Source organism: Gorilla gorilla, chromosome 18 (genome assembly GCF_029281585.2).
Source record: "Gorilla gorilla gorilla isolate KB3781 chromosome 18, NHGRI_mGorGor1-v2.1_pri, whole genome shotgun sequence".
Classification (NCBI taxonomy): domain Eukaryota; kingdom Metazoa; phylum Chordata; class Mammalia; order Primates; family Hominidae; genus Gorilla; species Gorilla gorilla.
Genome location: NC_073242.2, coordinates 21,612,190 through 21,628,938, shown reverse-complemented (window position 1 = coordinate 21,628,938; position 16,749 = coordinate 21,612,190). Strand labels below are relative to the sequence as shown.

At 39.6% G+C, this 16,749-nt stretch overlaps 1 protein-coding gene across 1 annotated transcript in view; it reads left to right on the top strand.

Annotated features, from left to right (window-relative positions):
- The window catches only part of UQCRC2 (ubiquinol-cytochrome c reductase core protein 2), a 33,048-nt gene extending 16,730 nt beyond the window's left edge, over positions 1-16,318 (top strand). Inside the window, exons 8-14 of the mRNA XM_004057330.4 lie at positions 1,658-1,715; positions 4,554-4,649; positions 4,952-5,151; positions 6,925-7,005; positions 9,170-9,246; positions 13,539-13,692; positions 16,054-16,318. Coding sequence (XP_004057378.1) covers positions 1,658-1,715; positions 4,554-4,649; positions 4,952-5,151; positions 6,925-7,005; positions 9,170-9,246; positions 13,539-13,692; positions 16,054-16,137 — 750 coding nt within the window. The 3' untranslated portion in view covers positions 16,138-16,318. The remainder of the gene's footprint in view (positions 1-1,657; positions 1,716-4,553; positions 4,650-4,951; positions 5,152-6,924; positions 7,006-9,169; positions 9,247-13,538; positions 13,693-16,053) is intronic.
- The last annotated feature ends 431 nt before the right edge of the window (positions 16,319-16,749 follow it).

Sequence of the window (16,749 nt, the reverse complement as noted above, 5' to 3'; positions counted from 1 at the left end):
ATGTTGTCACATTAAGCAATTTACAGATTAGGACATACCAAAAGTTCCCTTTTTTAAATAAAAGGTATGTATGTATGCATTATAGACAAACATCAAGATGTTCACTGTGATAACTTGGTTATCTCAAAGTTAGTAGTATTTTTTAAATGTGTCCTTAGGCTAAAGGAGACTCTAAAGAAATTGGCGCTAGAATACTTGGAGCAATGGCAGCATCAATAGAAAAACATCAATAGAAAAAGAGTATGACTTTCCAAGGTTACTCCATAGATATAGACACCATTCATTTTAGGGCACGGATTATGATAAATTGATTAAAAGTTCAGTTTCATTACTTTAGCCCAGTGATTCTCAAAACGTTATCACTTTCCTTCCTGAGGAGCCTTTCCAGCCATTTTTTTCTAAACCTCTTACTTTTAATACCACAGATAGAGTTTATGTGCTGTATATTTGTACTTTTTACATAGAAGTCATAAGTTTTTTTTTTTTTCTTAGTTACCCCAAACCAATTTTCACCCATCTGGAAAGGATAGCATTTCTGTTGACAGGACATGTTTTAGCCCTACTTTTGTATATTAAGCCTAAGGTGGTAGTATAAACCAGTGATAACCAAGTCTCACCAATCTTCAGATCGCCTGAGTGGTTGATTGGATGGATGGGTAGTTGGTCAGTTTTAAATAAGGATTCTAGGATTCCACATTTAATATTTTATATCAGTCTGTAGGGTAAGTCCCAAGAATGGGGGACAGTGACCGTTTTTGTTTTTCAAGCTGAGTAATTGTGATCATACAGTTTCGACACCCTGGTATAGACAATGACTTCATGGTCAGAAAAGCTTTATAGAGATTGGCTTCAAAGATGGACGAGAAGGGTGTTGTGGTAAAACTCTGTTAGCCCTGTTATAGAATGTTAATAGTGCTTCATTACTACCTATATAAACACAAAAGAAACCTGACATACTACGTAAGCTACATTATAATAAAAATCATAGTCCACGTTTTCAAGTTTAGGCCAGTGTACGCTCTAATTTCTTTTTATTCCTTTTTTTTTTTTTTTGAGACAGAGTCTTGCTGTGTCGCCCAGGCCAGAGTGCAGTGGCACGATCTCAGCTCACTGCAACCTCTGCCTCCTGGATTCAAACAATTCTCGTGCCTCAGCCACCCATGTAGCTGGGATTACAGGCATGCACCACCATGCCTGGCTAATTTTTGCATTTTTAGTAGAGTCAGGATTTCGCTGTGTTGCCCAGGCTGGTCTCAAACTCGTGGCCTCAAATGATCTGCCAGCCTTGGCCTCCCAGAGTGCTGGGATTACAGACATGAGCTACTGCACCCAGCCTCTTTTTATTCCTTTTATAAATAACAGCTTTGTTAAGATGTAATTCACCATACTATACAACCTATTTAAAGTGTACACAATTCAGTAGTTTTCATTATATTCACAGAGTTGTGCAACCATGACCACAATTAGGTTCTAGTTCTTTTAAGCAATAGTTTTTATAATAAAATCCCAGGGTAATTCACCTCAGTTAGTATCTTGTAGTTCATTACAGCAACTTATAAGGCTAAGTATTTATTTTCTTCCAAACTGTACTTTTATGTTTTTACAGCTTTTTATATTTATGCTAATATAACCTAATAAGTGTTTTTAACTTCCTCAGTTACATTACTTCGTTCAGAACCATTTCACAAGTGCAAGAATGGCTTTGATTGGACTTGGTAAGTTTAGAGTATTGCCTGCCTATCAGTTTGCTTCCTTAAGAGCAGTTCCTTAAACTGTAATTATATGAACATAGGATTGAACAGAATTTGAAAACTTCAGCCTTCTATTTATGTCAGACAGGCGATATATCATAGGATTTTAATTGCTAGTCATTTGTTTTGGAAAGCAGAATCCAACATTTAAATTTGTAAACCACTGGCTTTAAATTCTTTACAGTATTTGTAAAACCTGTGACAAAGGTGAATTTCTCAAAGCAAAGAGCTTTTACAAACTTTTTTAAAAGGAAGTACAGCTTACTAGAAAAACAGGCAAAGGGCATGAACAGTTCATGGGAGAAATATGTTTGTATATGTGTAGCCAACTATCTTTGTTTTAAATGATCAACCTCACTAATAATTAAGAAAATTTTAATCTGTGATATTGGCAAAATTAAAAGATTGACTCTGCCCAGAATTAACCAGGGTATGGAGAAATAGGCACTCACAAATTGTTAGTAGGAATATAAACTAGTACAACATTTTGGGAGATCTTTTTGAACATATCTGTTAAAATTCTAGGCTGGGCATGGTGGCTCATGCCTGTAATCCTAGCACTTTGGGAGGCTGAGGTGGGCGGATCACCTGAGGTCAGGAGTTCAAGACCAGCCTAGCCAACATGGCGAAACCCCGTCTCTACTAAAAATACAAAAATTAGTCGGGCATGGTGACACATGCCTGTAATCCCAGCTATCGGGGGGCTGAGGAGGAGAATCACTTGAACCCAGGAGGCAGTGATTGCAGTGAGCTAAGATCGTGCCACTGCACTCCAGCAAGGGCGACAGAGTGAGACTCTGTCTCAAAAAAATAAAATTCTAAATGTTTACACTCGTAGACCCAGTGACTTTTAAGAATTTGTCTTACAGAAACATTAGGTCAAGTTTACAAAGTAGTTGCATGAGAATATCATTTGTAATATTTTTTGTTTTGTTTTGCAAATTACAGCTTAAGATATAATTTACATGCCATAAAATTCACCTTTTGAAGTGAATAGTTCTATGGTTTTTAACAGATTCAACTATTACCACTACCTAATTTCAGGGTGTGTTCATCGTCCCCCTCAAAAGCCCCATACCCATTAGCAGTCACTCCCCATTCTCATCTTCCCCCTGCCTGTGGCATCCACTAATCTACTTTGTTTTTTTTTTTTTTTTTTAAAGAGATGGAGGTCTCATTCTGTTGCCCAAGCTGGAGCACAGTGGCACAATCATAGCTCACTGCCTTGAACTCCTAGGCTCAGGTGATCCTCCCACCTCAGCCTCCTAAGTAGCAATAATCTACTTTGTCTCTGTAGATTTGACTATTCTGGACATTTCCTATAAATGGAGTCATACGATATGTGGCCTTTTGTAACTGGCTTTTCTTACTTAGCATAATGTTTTCAAGGTCCGTCCATATTGTAGCATGTGTCAATTCAATGTCTTATTCCCTTTTATGGCTCAAGAATACTCCATTACCACATTTTGTTTATTCATTGATTGGCATTTGGGTTGTTTCTACCTTTTGGCTGTCGTAAATATAAACATTCACGTGTACATTTTTCTTAGGACACCTGTTTTTAGTTCTTTTGGTTATGTCTAAGAACAGAATTGCCAGGACATATGGTAACTCTGTTTAACCATTTGGGGAACTGCCAGACTGTTTTCCAAAGTAGCTGCACCATTTTACATTCCCACCAGCCATGCACAAAGGTTTTGATTTCTCCACATCCTCACCAACACTTATCGTCTGTCTTTCTGATTATGAACATCCTACTGGGTGGGAAGTGGTCATTGTAGTTTTGATTTGTATTTCCCTAATAACAAATGACATTGAACATATTTTCATGTGCTTTTTGTCCATTTGTATAACTTTTTTTGTTTGTTTGTTTGTTTTGAGACAGAGGCTTGCTCTGTTGCCCAGGCTGGAGTGCAGTGGCGCAATCTCAGCTCACTGCAACCTCCACTTCCCAGGTTCAAGCAATTCTCCAGCCTCAGCCTCCCGAGTAGCTGGGATTACAGGTGCATGCCACCATTCCTGGCTAATTTTTGTAATTTTAGTAGAGATGGGGTTTCACCATGTTGGCTGGGCTAGTCTTGAACTCCTGAGCTCAGGTGATCCACTTGCTTCGGCCTCCCAAACTGTTGGGATTACAAATGTGAGCCACCGTGCCCAGTCAACTTTGAGGAATGTCTATTCAAGTCTTTGCCCATTTTTAAATTTTTTTTTTTTTAATTGTTGAGTTGTAAAGGTTCTTTATATATTTTGGTTACTCAAGCTGTTAGCAGATATATTATCTGCAAATATTTTCCTGCATTTCATGGGTCCTCTTTTTACTTTCTTGATACAGTGTTCTTTGATGGACAATGCAATGTTGTTTTAAGAGCTACCTATTAGAAACATGCTAACGTCCATTAGGAGGGGATTGATCAAATAAATGGTGGTACAGCCATAGAAAGGGATTCTTTATAACCATTAAATATTTGATGTAGACTACTCACTTAGAAATTTGTAAATTATGAAAGATAAGTTAGAAACAATATCAATAGAATGATACCATTTTAGAAATAAATTGAAGATAATATTAACTACACAGAAAAAATTGTAGATGAATAGTAATACTAAGTATATAGTAAATAGTTTAGTAATAGTAAACTGTAATTGGGTATCTCTGGGGGAGTGGCATTATGGCAGGAAGACTCTTATTTATTTTCTAGTGTTTGGATTTTACGATCGTATTTTTAAAACAAGGAAAAAAAATTTTGCGATTGTGTTTTAGTAATTCTGGTTCTAGCTTTGTTTTTGCTTCTGTTGAAACAGGTGTGAGTCATCCTGTTCTAAAGCAAGTTGCTGAACAGTTTCTCAACATGAGGGGTGGGCTTGGTTTATCTGGTGCAAAGGCCAAATACCGTGGAGGTAAGCATTTCATTCTATTAGGGTTAATTTATCAGAAGGGCGTTTCCCCACTAGAATAGCATGTCGAGGTGGAATAGGCCTGAATATTTACTACTGAACAGTCTCGGCATAGAATTGGATGGCTTGGGTGTTGTATTTTGAGCATATGTTTTGTGTGTGTTTGGGGACAGGATGGCATGGGGAAAGCACCAAGCCGCAGAAAAGACTCGTGGGTTAATACTGTGTTGTAGGAAATACTGGAGAATGAAACCAATGGTGAACAAGCCATTTTCTTCTTCCCTCTATCCTTAACCTGGCCCCAGGTGAAATCCGAGAACAGAATGGAGACAGTCTTGTCCATGCTGCTTTTGTAGCAGAAAGTGCTGTCGCGGGAAGTGCAGAGGCAAATGCATTTAGTGTTCTTCAGCATGTCCTCGGTGCTGGGCCACATGTCAAGAGGGGCAGCAACACCACCAGCCATCTGCACCAGGCTGTTGCCAAGGCAACTCAGCAGCCATTTGATGTGAGTCTGAACAGTTGGTATCTCTCTTTTTGCTTTCAAAGGCTCAGTATTTAAGATATAATTCTGATAATCTACTCTTAAAATGTAAGACAAACACACAGAAAATCTTTGTGCAATTGAAGAGATAGCCAGGCTTGATTTTAGTATCTTTGAAGGCCTATCAAAACCTCACTGGCTTTTCCACTTTGTCTATTACTTGTCATTAATAATATAAAAAGAGGAATTGAATGCTTAGAAATAAAGGGAATCCACACATCCGTTCCCTTTACGATAAAGTTGTAGATATTAAACTTTCCCCTAGATTTTAACTAGTCTTTTTTTCTAGATTTTCTTCTGTCCCCTTCTGTTCTTTTGGCTGCTTCCCGAATCTCACTATTTGTTTTCCAACCAAGTGGACAAGATGAACACCAAGAAATTGTTTACAGACTCACTCATTCAGCTTGAGATTAAATTTGAAAAGAAAAATGAGAGGCTGGGCGCAGTGGCTCACAACTAAAATCCCAGCACTCTGAGAGGCCGAGGCGGGCGGATCACTTGAGGTCAGGAGTTCGAGACCAGCCTGGCCAACGTGCTAAAACCCCCATCTCTCCTAATCCAATGAAGTAATTTAATAGAAATTCCTAGTTCAGAACTCAGCCAGAAATTTAGAGTATAAATAGGATGGCCTCAGAATTATAATTAAAGAAATTGAAGTCCAGGCCAGGCACAGTGGCTCACGCCTGTAATCCCAGCACTTTGGGAGGCCAAGTTGGGCGGATCACGAGGTCAGGAGATCAAGACCATCCTGGCTAACACAGTGAAACCCTGTCTCTACTAAAAATACAAAAATTGTCTGGGCATGGTGGCGCACGCCTGTAGTCCCAGCTACTCGGGAGGCTGAGGCAGAAGAATCACTTGAACCCAGGAGGCAGAGGATTCAGTAAGCTGAGATCGTGCCACTGCACTCCAGCCTGGGTGACAGAGCAAGACTCTGTCTCAAAAATATATATAAATAAATAAATAAAAGAAATTGAAGTCCCTTCTTATGCTTTACATGGACCGAGCCAATGGTTCTCCAAGTTTATTGTACATAAGAATCACCTGGAACACTTGTTAAAAATCTGGGCTCCCAGGCTGCATCCACAGGGACCTGAGTCAGTAGGTCCATTTTGGGAATCTGGAAGTTTGTATTTTTAATAAGAACTTAGATAATTTTTATGTAAATGGTTCACATAAACACTGCAAATCGGGTTCACCCTAGAGAGCTAAAAGCTCTGCTCAAACTAGATAGCAATATCCCCGTTATTCGGAGGCTAAACTCTTGATAGCTTGGACATCTGGATAATGACCACTAAGCAGAAATTTTTCTCTAACTTTTTGACATGAGTGTATAAGAGAAATGAAAGTAAATTGGTGAAAAAGTCCCTACCAACAGCAGAGAGAAGAAACCAGGTCTGCCTAATGCCAAAGCCTATCTATATTATAATAATAATGTTTGCAGATTAGTGTTTGCATAAACCTTTAATCATCTAAAGAAGGTTAGAAAATACCCAGCATAAAGGAAAGGGAGCAGTCATTTTAGAAATATTTAAATGAAAAAACAAAGCCGTGATAGTTCTGAAAGAGGTAACCTATTTACAGAATACTTCAGTTCTTGACAGAACTGGCTAAGTAAAATATTAATCTATTTTGTTTATACCGTGAAGGTCCAAGTTTTTTCTAGGCAAACTTAAAGAAATCGTGCCCTGTTTTACTTGGTAGAATATCATACAGTAAAGTCTCATTATCTTTCAGGTTTCTGCATTTAATGCCAGTTACTCAGATTCTGGACTCTTTGGGATTTATACTATCTCCCAGGCCACAGCTGCTGGAGATGTAAGTTGCAAACTCACCAAACTTCTTTCATGAACAAGTTATTTCTCCCCCCCGCCATGAACATGTTTTCAGTTAAAATATGGAATGTTTGAATGCAATGCAATGACTTATCAGAGCTCTGTATAGTCTGATGTCATTGAAGCATTATCTGCTATAGGGAAATTTACACATGTATACTAATGCTTCCAGGAAAGAGGAGAGAATTGCCTCCTTCATATTTTGGTTCTTGTTGGACAAGTTGCATTGAGTTGGCTCTGAGACATCTAAATTGAGAACCCAGGAGAGGGGAAGACCAGGAGGTTTATTTGCAAGTCTTCAGTGTAGAGATTGTGTTGAAATCAGGGATATGTATGAATGATTGTAGGAAAAGAAAACTAAAGCTCAATTTCTGGGAAACAACACCATTTAAGGAGCAAGTGGCTAAGAAAAATGGCTCAGGTAAACAGAAAGAAAAAGAGAAGCTGATATATTTGAAGGATAGGAAAGAGAGTATGTTTAACACCATTTTGACCCACAGTGAAATAACATTCATTACCACTGAGAAGTCTGGTAGTTTCAGCAAGCTAGGACATCATGGGTGATCTTAACAGTTTTGACTAGAGTAGTGGAAATTGGCTAAAATGTGTAGTGATTAAGGAATGAATGACAAGTAAAAAATAAGAGGTTGGTGTGGGCTAGTGGAGCTTAGACATTCAAGGAGCAAGTTGTTTTAGGAGAGTTTACACTGAGAGATTAGGTTGAAAGAGACATACTGAACAAAAAGATCGGAGCAGATATCGGAGATAGAAAATTATAAATGGCTCAAGTCTGAGAAACGAATACGTGGGATCCAGCACACAAGTGGACCTTTTAGCCTTACAGACAGGCTAATATTGGAAGATATTGGGAAGATGGGGAAGTACCTCCTCAGTGAGACAGGAGGCTAAGTCATGTTTTGACAGACGTGAGAGGAAAGTTTAAAGAAAGTAGTGAAGTTTGGGACAGACAGATAGTGAGGTACACAAAAAGTGGGTAGAAATCAGCAACCACAAATTCATAGTACAGTCAGTCAGCACTGTCATGTAATTTTTCTTCAGTTGCATTCAGAAGCCTAATGGAGAATGGAGGAGGTAGGTATGAGGGTTAATCCCAGTATGGAATCCTGCAAAGTGGGCAGGTGAGAAGTATGAGGAGATAGCAAGGGAGTTGGGAGCATTGGCAAGAGTGATTAAAATGATGATTCAGGGATCTAGGCTCAATAGAGAAGTGAAGCCAGAGGGGGCCTGATAAATTGAAAGACTGGACAAGTCAAGGAACTAGAGATCTTGATAAAGTGGAAGAATAAGGATAGTGAGATTAAAGACTGAGGTCGGGGTCTTAGAATTGAGGGCTTCAGAGGTATGCAAATTTAGGCTATGATCAGGTCTGGGGTGTGGCTCTGAAAATGGGCAGCTAAAATGAAGGGGAAACGGAGGTCCTAGAATTTAGGTGATCAGAGGGAAAAATAAGTAGCAGACCCAGCCAGCACTGGGATGGAGAAAATCATGGCCAGATTTATTTATTTATTCAACAAATATTTACCAAGTACCCACATCCCTGGAACTTTATTCTTTCTTTCTTTTTTTAAATACCATACAAGGATTCAGATTCCTTCTTGACTCTGGCTTACAAAGTATGGACAAGCCTTACAAATTGGCTGTGTATGGATTACTGCTCTCTTCTTAGTGAATAGTAAGAGATAGCAGTATTAATGGCATGACACTGCAAGAGTCTGAGGAAGTTTTAAAGGTGCTTATTCTTTATGGGTGATTAGAAATCCATGTGTTTGGCCGGGTGTGGTGGCTCACACCTATAATCCCAACACTTTGGGAGGTTAAGGTGGGAGGATCACTTGAGCCCACACATCTCTACAAAAAAAGCTAAAAAATTAGCCAGGCCTGGTAGCATGCACCTGTAGTCCCAGCTTCTTGGGAGGCTGGGGCAGGAGGATTGTGTATAAACAGCTGCTTTATGAACATAGGAAGAATAAGGAACCCATAGTGATGACAGCATTCCGCATGGATGCTGTGCTGTTTGTCTGGAACTAACCTTCCATCTGTGTTTTTGCCTCAGTAAAGAAGTGTGTCAGTGCTGCAGGAGACTCTGGTACTGACCACAGATAACCAACTTTTCTTATCTGTCCTAGGTTATCAAGGCTGCCTATAATCAAGTAAAAACAATAGCTCAAGGAAACCTTTCCAACACAGATGTCCAAGCTGCCAAGTAAGTCTCAGTATTAACTGTGTTTTATGTTTTTGTTATTTGAAAGTTGTATTCTTTTCAGATTATAACAATATTACAATCTATGCTCATAAGGACTGAGAAGTACAGAAAAGCGTAAAAAGGGAAACATACCCATATCCTACCACCTAAAGATATAATTGTTAACATTTTGGCCAGGCACAGTGGCTCACTAATCCCAGCACTTTGGGAGGCCAAGGCAGGTGGTTCATTTGAGACTAGGAGTTTGAGACCAGCCTGGGCAACATAGCAAGACCTCGTCTCCACCAAAATTAGAGAATAATTGTTAACATTTTTCTTAGTTTATTGATCATGGATTTTTAAACATAATTGTTAATATTGTATATATAGATGCTTCTTGACTTACACTGGGGTTACATCCTGAGAAATGCGCATATCGAAAATGCATTTAATACCCTAATAACCCAGTCATCCAGCCAAACAAACATAAGTCAAACCATCATAAGTTAAGTTAGGGACCATCTGTATACTTTTTTATCTTATTTAAATAGCATCCTTATTATAGAAGTTTGAAAATTACAAATAAAAGACAAAAATGATCTCTGATTTCCCTAGCAATGATTCTGTTTCCATTGATTCAAATTACTAAAAATTTAAACAATATTCATTGGTGTGTCAAAATACACTTGTGCATTTTCTGCAGTTATAAAGATATCTTTGGGCTTAAAATATTTTTGTGTTTCGTGTTACTTTCTTGGTGTAGATTCCCAACTAAGTTAAGAGTTATAAACATAACGAAAGCCTCCATGTCAGAGTGTGTGTATGTGTGTATGTTTACATAATACATTTGACTAGGCGCAGTTGCTCATACCCGTAATCCCAGGACTTTGGGAGGCTGGGGCAGGAGGATCACTTGAGGCCAGGAGTTCAACCAGCCTGGGTAATGTGGCAAGACACTGTCTTTACAAAAAGATATTTAAAACTAGCCAGGTGTGGTAGTGTGTGCCTGTAGCCCCAGCTACTCAGGAGGCTGAAGAGGGAGGATTGCTTGAGCCCAGGAGTTTGAGGCTGCAGTGAACTAAGATCACGCCATTGCACACTAGCCTGGGCAACAGAGCAAGACCCTGTCTCTTTAAAAAAAAAAAAATGTATTTCTAAGTCACAAATCTAAAGAGATTGTACCAGTTTATAATCACACCACCAGTATATAAGAGTACCTATTCTACAATAGTTTCTTTCTTCATTACTAATTTATACGCAAAAAAGATCTGATTTTGTTTTGTTTTATAAGAAAGACTAAAATACTTGTCTGCTATTTGGCAATTTATAAATCCCCACTGTCCAGATTGAAAGTGCTGTCAACACTCCTAATTCATTAGTAGTTCGAGGGTTTCTCTAAAAGAGACAGACTTGGGACAAAGTTGGAAATCAACCTGCATTTTCATACAGCAGCTTAAGACATTTAAGTTTGACTCCATCTACTTAGAACAATTCAAAATGTGAATCTTGCAACTCCAGTGGTCGTTATGATCATTTAGTATTGCCCACAGGGGAAACAGAATTACAACCCAGGATGGAACAACCTTTTGGTCATTTCTGTTCCCATTAGTATTATTAGTTTTGTTATGCTGAGCACACTACAAAGTTGCATCTCTTGTGTAAGTACAACACAATTTATTAAATATTGTATACATAGAACCAAGAATCGATAGGATGCAGGGCTGCTTGATCGTACCAGAAACAAAACATGATGAGAATACATTGAAACACTGGATTTACTTAAGAAAAACCTAAGTTTTTCAAATCTAATTTAAGAAAACGTATTTTCTTAATAAGTGTAACACAGTTCTTACAAGGTATGGTAATAAGCAGAAAGTAGAATTTTGAATATTAATGTCAAGGTATGTTTTCTGCCATTTTGATGGAGTTGATACTTTTTCTTGTAAGTTCTTCCTGTAGTGAAAGAGAGAAAGTGAGGTGTCATTGCCGAAAGGACACACTAATAACCTTTTGGTAGTTTATTGCAGGTAAAATCATTTTTTAATTAAGCTGACAACGTGGTAAAACTGCAGCATTAAATTGTAATTATGTTTAAATGGAAGTCTTTCTGTAGAGTGTTAAAGGATGATAGTTTGAGGTTCAAATAACTCGACTGTCTTATCAAACACCATGTCTATAAGTAATAAGTTTCTGGGAGAATTGTGAATTGGATTTTGTTTTATTCCAAGTGGATGCTATTGTGCCCATATTTAAGCTGCTGTTGCTTACAAGACCTGTACTGCCCTTCGCCACCTGCCTTTTCCATCATACCCTACGCTCACAGACAAATTCAGCAAGAGGCAGGAGTTGCTTCACTAATCAAAACCTTACATTAAAATAGTTTTACCTAGATCTAAGTTCTAGTCCCAAATCAAAAAGCAATCTGTGGAGTTTTCAGTATAATTTTGTACTGACAGCTTTCCAAATAGTAACGTAAACGGTACAGTACTTGGTGAACTGAAGAAATAGAATGGAGGCCATTAGCACTGTAAGTTGATAGTTTGTCTGTTTACCAAAAATACGTTGAGTTTCGGGGCACATACCTTAAAATTGCCCTGTTTCACTGTGTAAGAGGAACTGGCTTGACTACTTCACCTTTGGTGGAAACAAACAGGCCCTAACAGAGGCAGCAACAGCTGAAGTGGGTATCACAGAAATAAACAGACAGCAGAAGCTCTTCAGACACCCCCGAAACCTGCCAAAACTCACAGGTAATACAAGTGAAACGATAGCATAAGAAGAAAATAAACATGAGAATCTTCAAACTACAAGCATTGAACGGTATCCTCCATCCAAGAAGAGAACCCACTTCATACAAGGAAAAGGCAAAAGGAAAAGGTCAAGACTGTGACCTTTATAACACTGTGACCCCAGCTGTGGGCCAGGTGGAGTTGTCTGTGGTGACACCAAGTACAGGCCTGACACCCTGGTTTGACAGAAGGCTCTTCAAGATCCCTGGTCTTCACACTCTAGCAGCCAAAAGGTAGGTTTACAATATACACTGTCCCCAACTTGCCATGGATCAACTACAATTTTTCAACTTGACTATGGAGGAAAACCATCGCAATTTCAGCTTCCAGTCATGGGTCACATAACGATGGGGATACATTCTGAGAAATGTGGTGTTAGGTGGTTTCATCACTGTGTGAACCTCAGTGTTCACACAAATCTAGATGGTATAGCCTACTACACACATGGGCTCTATGGTATAGTCTATTGCTCCTAGGCTACAAACCTGTATAGCATGTACTATAGTACTGAATACTGTAGGCAGTTACAACACAAAGGTAAGTATTTGTGCATCTAAACATAGGAAAGGTACAGTAAAAATACAGCACAAAAGATAAAAAATGGTATGCCATTTTTATGGCATAGCTCCTGCTTTCAAGTGAGTCAGTGAGTGGTGAGTAAATGGGAAGGGCTGGGACATTACTGTGCACTGCTGTAGACACTAAACACTGTAAACATAGGCTACGCTAAATTTATTTTTTTTTAATTGCACTACAACATTATGTTGTCAGTAAGTAATAGGAATCTTTCAGCTCCCTAATAATCTTAACGGGACCACCATCATATATGTGGTCCATCATTGACCAAAAACATCATTATGTAGTACATGACTATACCTTGAATTTCGATCTTTTCCTAGGCTAGTGATATGCAGTACATGAGATAATCAGTGCTTCCTTACAAAATGGGCTTATGTTAGAAGACTTTTGCCCAGCTGCAGGCTATTGTAAGTGTTCTGAGCACATGTGAGATAACCTGGGCCAAGCTATGATGTTTGATACGTTAGGTGTATTAAATGCACTTTTGACCGCCATCTCAGTGGATGGCAGCCTTCTCACTGACAGCAGAGAGATCTTCCTCACTGTGCCAGTGGGCAGGAGAAAGAGCATGCTGCGACTGGCCAGTGACATGCAGAGGATCCAGATTGCACAACCAGATCCAGAGGCCTTGGGAAGCATTAGGGAGCTCTCCAGCTGTCTCACTCAAATCTGTAGCAGCATATGGACCCACAAATGGAGGCCAAAGTGGGCCCTCAATTAGGACACTTTGGCAACCCTGAAGAGACTTCTTCCCTTCAGACTTACTGTTTTAGTATGTTCCAGAGAAGGGAGCGGCATTCTTCTTGGGGAATTCAGGAAGAGGGAGACACGCTGTTACTCTATCCATTAAATAAAGCTTTGATGTTCACAGCCCCCCGCCACCACTCAGAAAAAAACAATAATTGCCTTGCCCTCTAAAACTGACTTCTGCCTTTTATTGGACAGGAACAAGCTGAAAGCTGGATACCTAATGTCAGTGGAGTCTTCTGAGTGTTTCCTGGAAGAAGTCGGGTCCCAGGCTCTAGTTGCTGGTTCTTACATGCCACCATCCACAGTCCTTCAGCAGATTGATTCAGTGGCTAACGCTGATATCATAAATGTAAGTAAATGAAAACTTACGATTTAACAACAGAGAACTTAATGATCAATTTCAGGATGCATAAGCGTCCTTGGGCAGTGTATTATTCTCATGTTTGGTGCTCATCTACTTAATGTGGAGGCAGGAGGGCTCATTCCCATAGGATCCGCAACAAGCTTCCCTGTCAGCTCGAGTATATGTATCTTCCTCCTTCAAATAAACTACCATTAGGTTAAACTTTGATGTCAGTAAGAGGGCTGCCATCCACTGAGATGGCAGTCAAAAGTGCATTTAATACACCTAACGTATCAAACGTTAGGTTAAACTAATGGTAGTTTATAAAATGGGCTTATGTTAGATGACTAGAGGTAAAGAAGAGTCAAATATTAGCAGTTTCATATGATCCAACCTAAATAGTGAAGTTTGCTATTTTTCCTCTTCAGCCCTACCAATATTTCACCATCCAGCATCTTAAGATTTTCTTTACTCTTCTCAGCCTAGGACATTCTCCTGTTCTTGCTAATTTTTTTTTTTCACATATATTATTGTTCCCTACAATATTGAGCTGTTTTGAGGGCAAGGACTATGTCATGTACTTCTTTGTGTTCCCTACTGTGCCTAACAAGCACATGACCTACAGAATTAATCCAAAGTAAGTGGGTTTTCCCCATTTTCTACATTAAACTTGCCAACTTGCTTTCCATTGTAGATGTCTCAGCCATCTTCTCACCAACAGGTCTACCTGGTATAGGGACAGTGGGGATAAGAAAAAATAAAAAACCAAGCTGGGTGCAGTGGCTCATGCCTGTAATCCCAGCACTTTGGAAGGCTGAGGTGGGCAGATTGCTTGAGCCCAGGAGTTCAATACCAGACTGGGCAATGTAGCAAAACACCGTCTCTACAAAAAAGTACAAAAATTAGCTAGGCTTGGTGGCATGCGCCTGTAGTCCCAGCTACTCAGGAGCTCAGGAGGCTGAGGTGGGAAGGTGGCTTGAGCCTGGGAGGCAGAGGTTGCAGCGAGCCGAGATCATGCCACTGTACTCCAGGCTGGGCAACAGAGTGAGACCCTGTCTCAAATAAAAAAGAGACAAGGCTATTTTAAGATAGTAACCCTGACTTGATTTCACTTGGCCCCAATCGTCATTTCGTACTCTTCTTCTTCTTTTTTTTTTTTTTTTTTTTTGAGACAGAGTCTTGCTCTGTCGCCCAGGCTGGAGTGCAGTGGCGCGATCTCGGCTCAGTACAACCTCCGCCTCCCGGGTTCACGCCATTTTCCTGCCTCAGCCTTCCGAGTAGCTGGGACTACAGGTGCCCACCACCACGGCCGGCTAATTTTTTGTATTTTTAGTAGAGACGGGGTTTCACCATGTTAGCCAGGATGGTCTCGATCTCCAGACCTCGTGATCCGCCCGCCTCAGCCTTCCAAAGTGCTGGGATTACAGGTGTGAATCACCACGCCCAGCCCATTTGGTACTCTTTTAAATGGCTGTCTTCATCTTATATCCTATCATCATGTGCGTCCCAACCCGACTGCTTCCACCACCACCTCTCCTTCATAGTAATAAGATAAGCTGGCCTGACAGAATATGGGGGCTGCTGCTCCACCTACACCTGACTCATGATAGATACTACACTTAACCAGCCTTTGAACTTGGAAGTAGTGGCATAAAGAATCCTCTAGGGTATAAAGTTTTACTTTTAAGTTAACAATCAATGTATTTTTATTGACCCAGACTATTTGCCATTGTAATACCGAAACAGGAAAGTATATCCCTGCCTGAAGCCGCACTACTCTATTTGACAGTGTCAGTGTTGTTTTCCTTATGTCTCTTTGAAAAGCTACCCTCTTACCAAAGTGTTGCTCTTGCTTGGTTCATTACACATACAATGGGACTTTCAGAGAAACAGCTAAGCTTTTCCTCCCACACTGTCCCAAATTAAAGCACCAGCCATCTCCTAGTTAATTTTCACAATAGCTATTATAGTAATTGCTGGCTTAGAATGTCCTATCCAAGGCCAGGTTGGTGGCTCACGCCTGTAATCCCAGCACTTTGGGAGGTTGAGGTGAGTGGATCACTTGAGGCTAGGAGTTTGAGACCAGCCTGGCCAACATGGCGAAATCCCGTCTCTACTAAAAATACAAAAATTAGCTGGGCATAGTGGTACATGCCTGTAATCCCAGCTCCTTGGGAGGCGGAGGCTGCGGTGAGCCAAGATCGCAGCACTGCACTCCACACTGGGTGACAGAGCGAGACTCCACCTCAAAAAAAAAAAAAAAGAATGTCCTATCCATAAATTCTTGAAATGACAAAATAAGTTCACCTGCTTGATGATATATATTTTTATTTTTGTTAATTTTGTCTTTTGTTTGTTTCGTTAAAGGCTGCAAAGAAGTTTGTTTCTGGCCAGAAGTCGATGGCAGCAAGTGGAAATTTGGGACATACACCTTTTGTTGATGAGTTGTAATACTGATGCACACATTACAGGAGAGAGCTGAACATTCTCTCAGCCCAGAGCAGCAAACACATGAAAGTCAGAAGTCTCTAATATAACATTTGTCTTTTTTCCAGTGAGGTAAAATAAGGCATAAATGCAGGTAATTATTCCCAGCTGACCTAAAGTCAATAAAACATTCTGTTTAAGTGTTTTTCTTACGTTTTTCTCAATGAGTTAATCAACAAGTATTTATTATGTGCTGATATCTTTGTTTTAGATGCTTTAAAGGAGACAGGAATATAATTATTGAGTATAGAAGCATCAGAAACTATTAAAATTAAGGCTAAGTGGCTATCGGGGTAAATAGTGCCAGATTACTATTGGTGGCGTTTAAGATGAAAGCAAGATCAAAATTTGTCATTTTGGGTGTCAGCAGCTAAATGGTCTGGTTTTTACCCCTGTTTTGCCTTTTTTGCAATAAAATTATTTCCAAAAAACATACATTTCCTATCAATCATATCCTATATTCCCATTCATTCATTTTTTTATGTCTGATTTATCTTCATTGACAGAGTTTTGTTTTTCTCTCATCTCCTGTCTCTCCCTTATCTGTTACTATCCTGTCTCTTCCAAATAATTAAC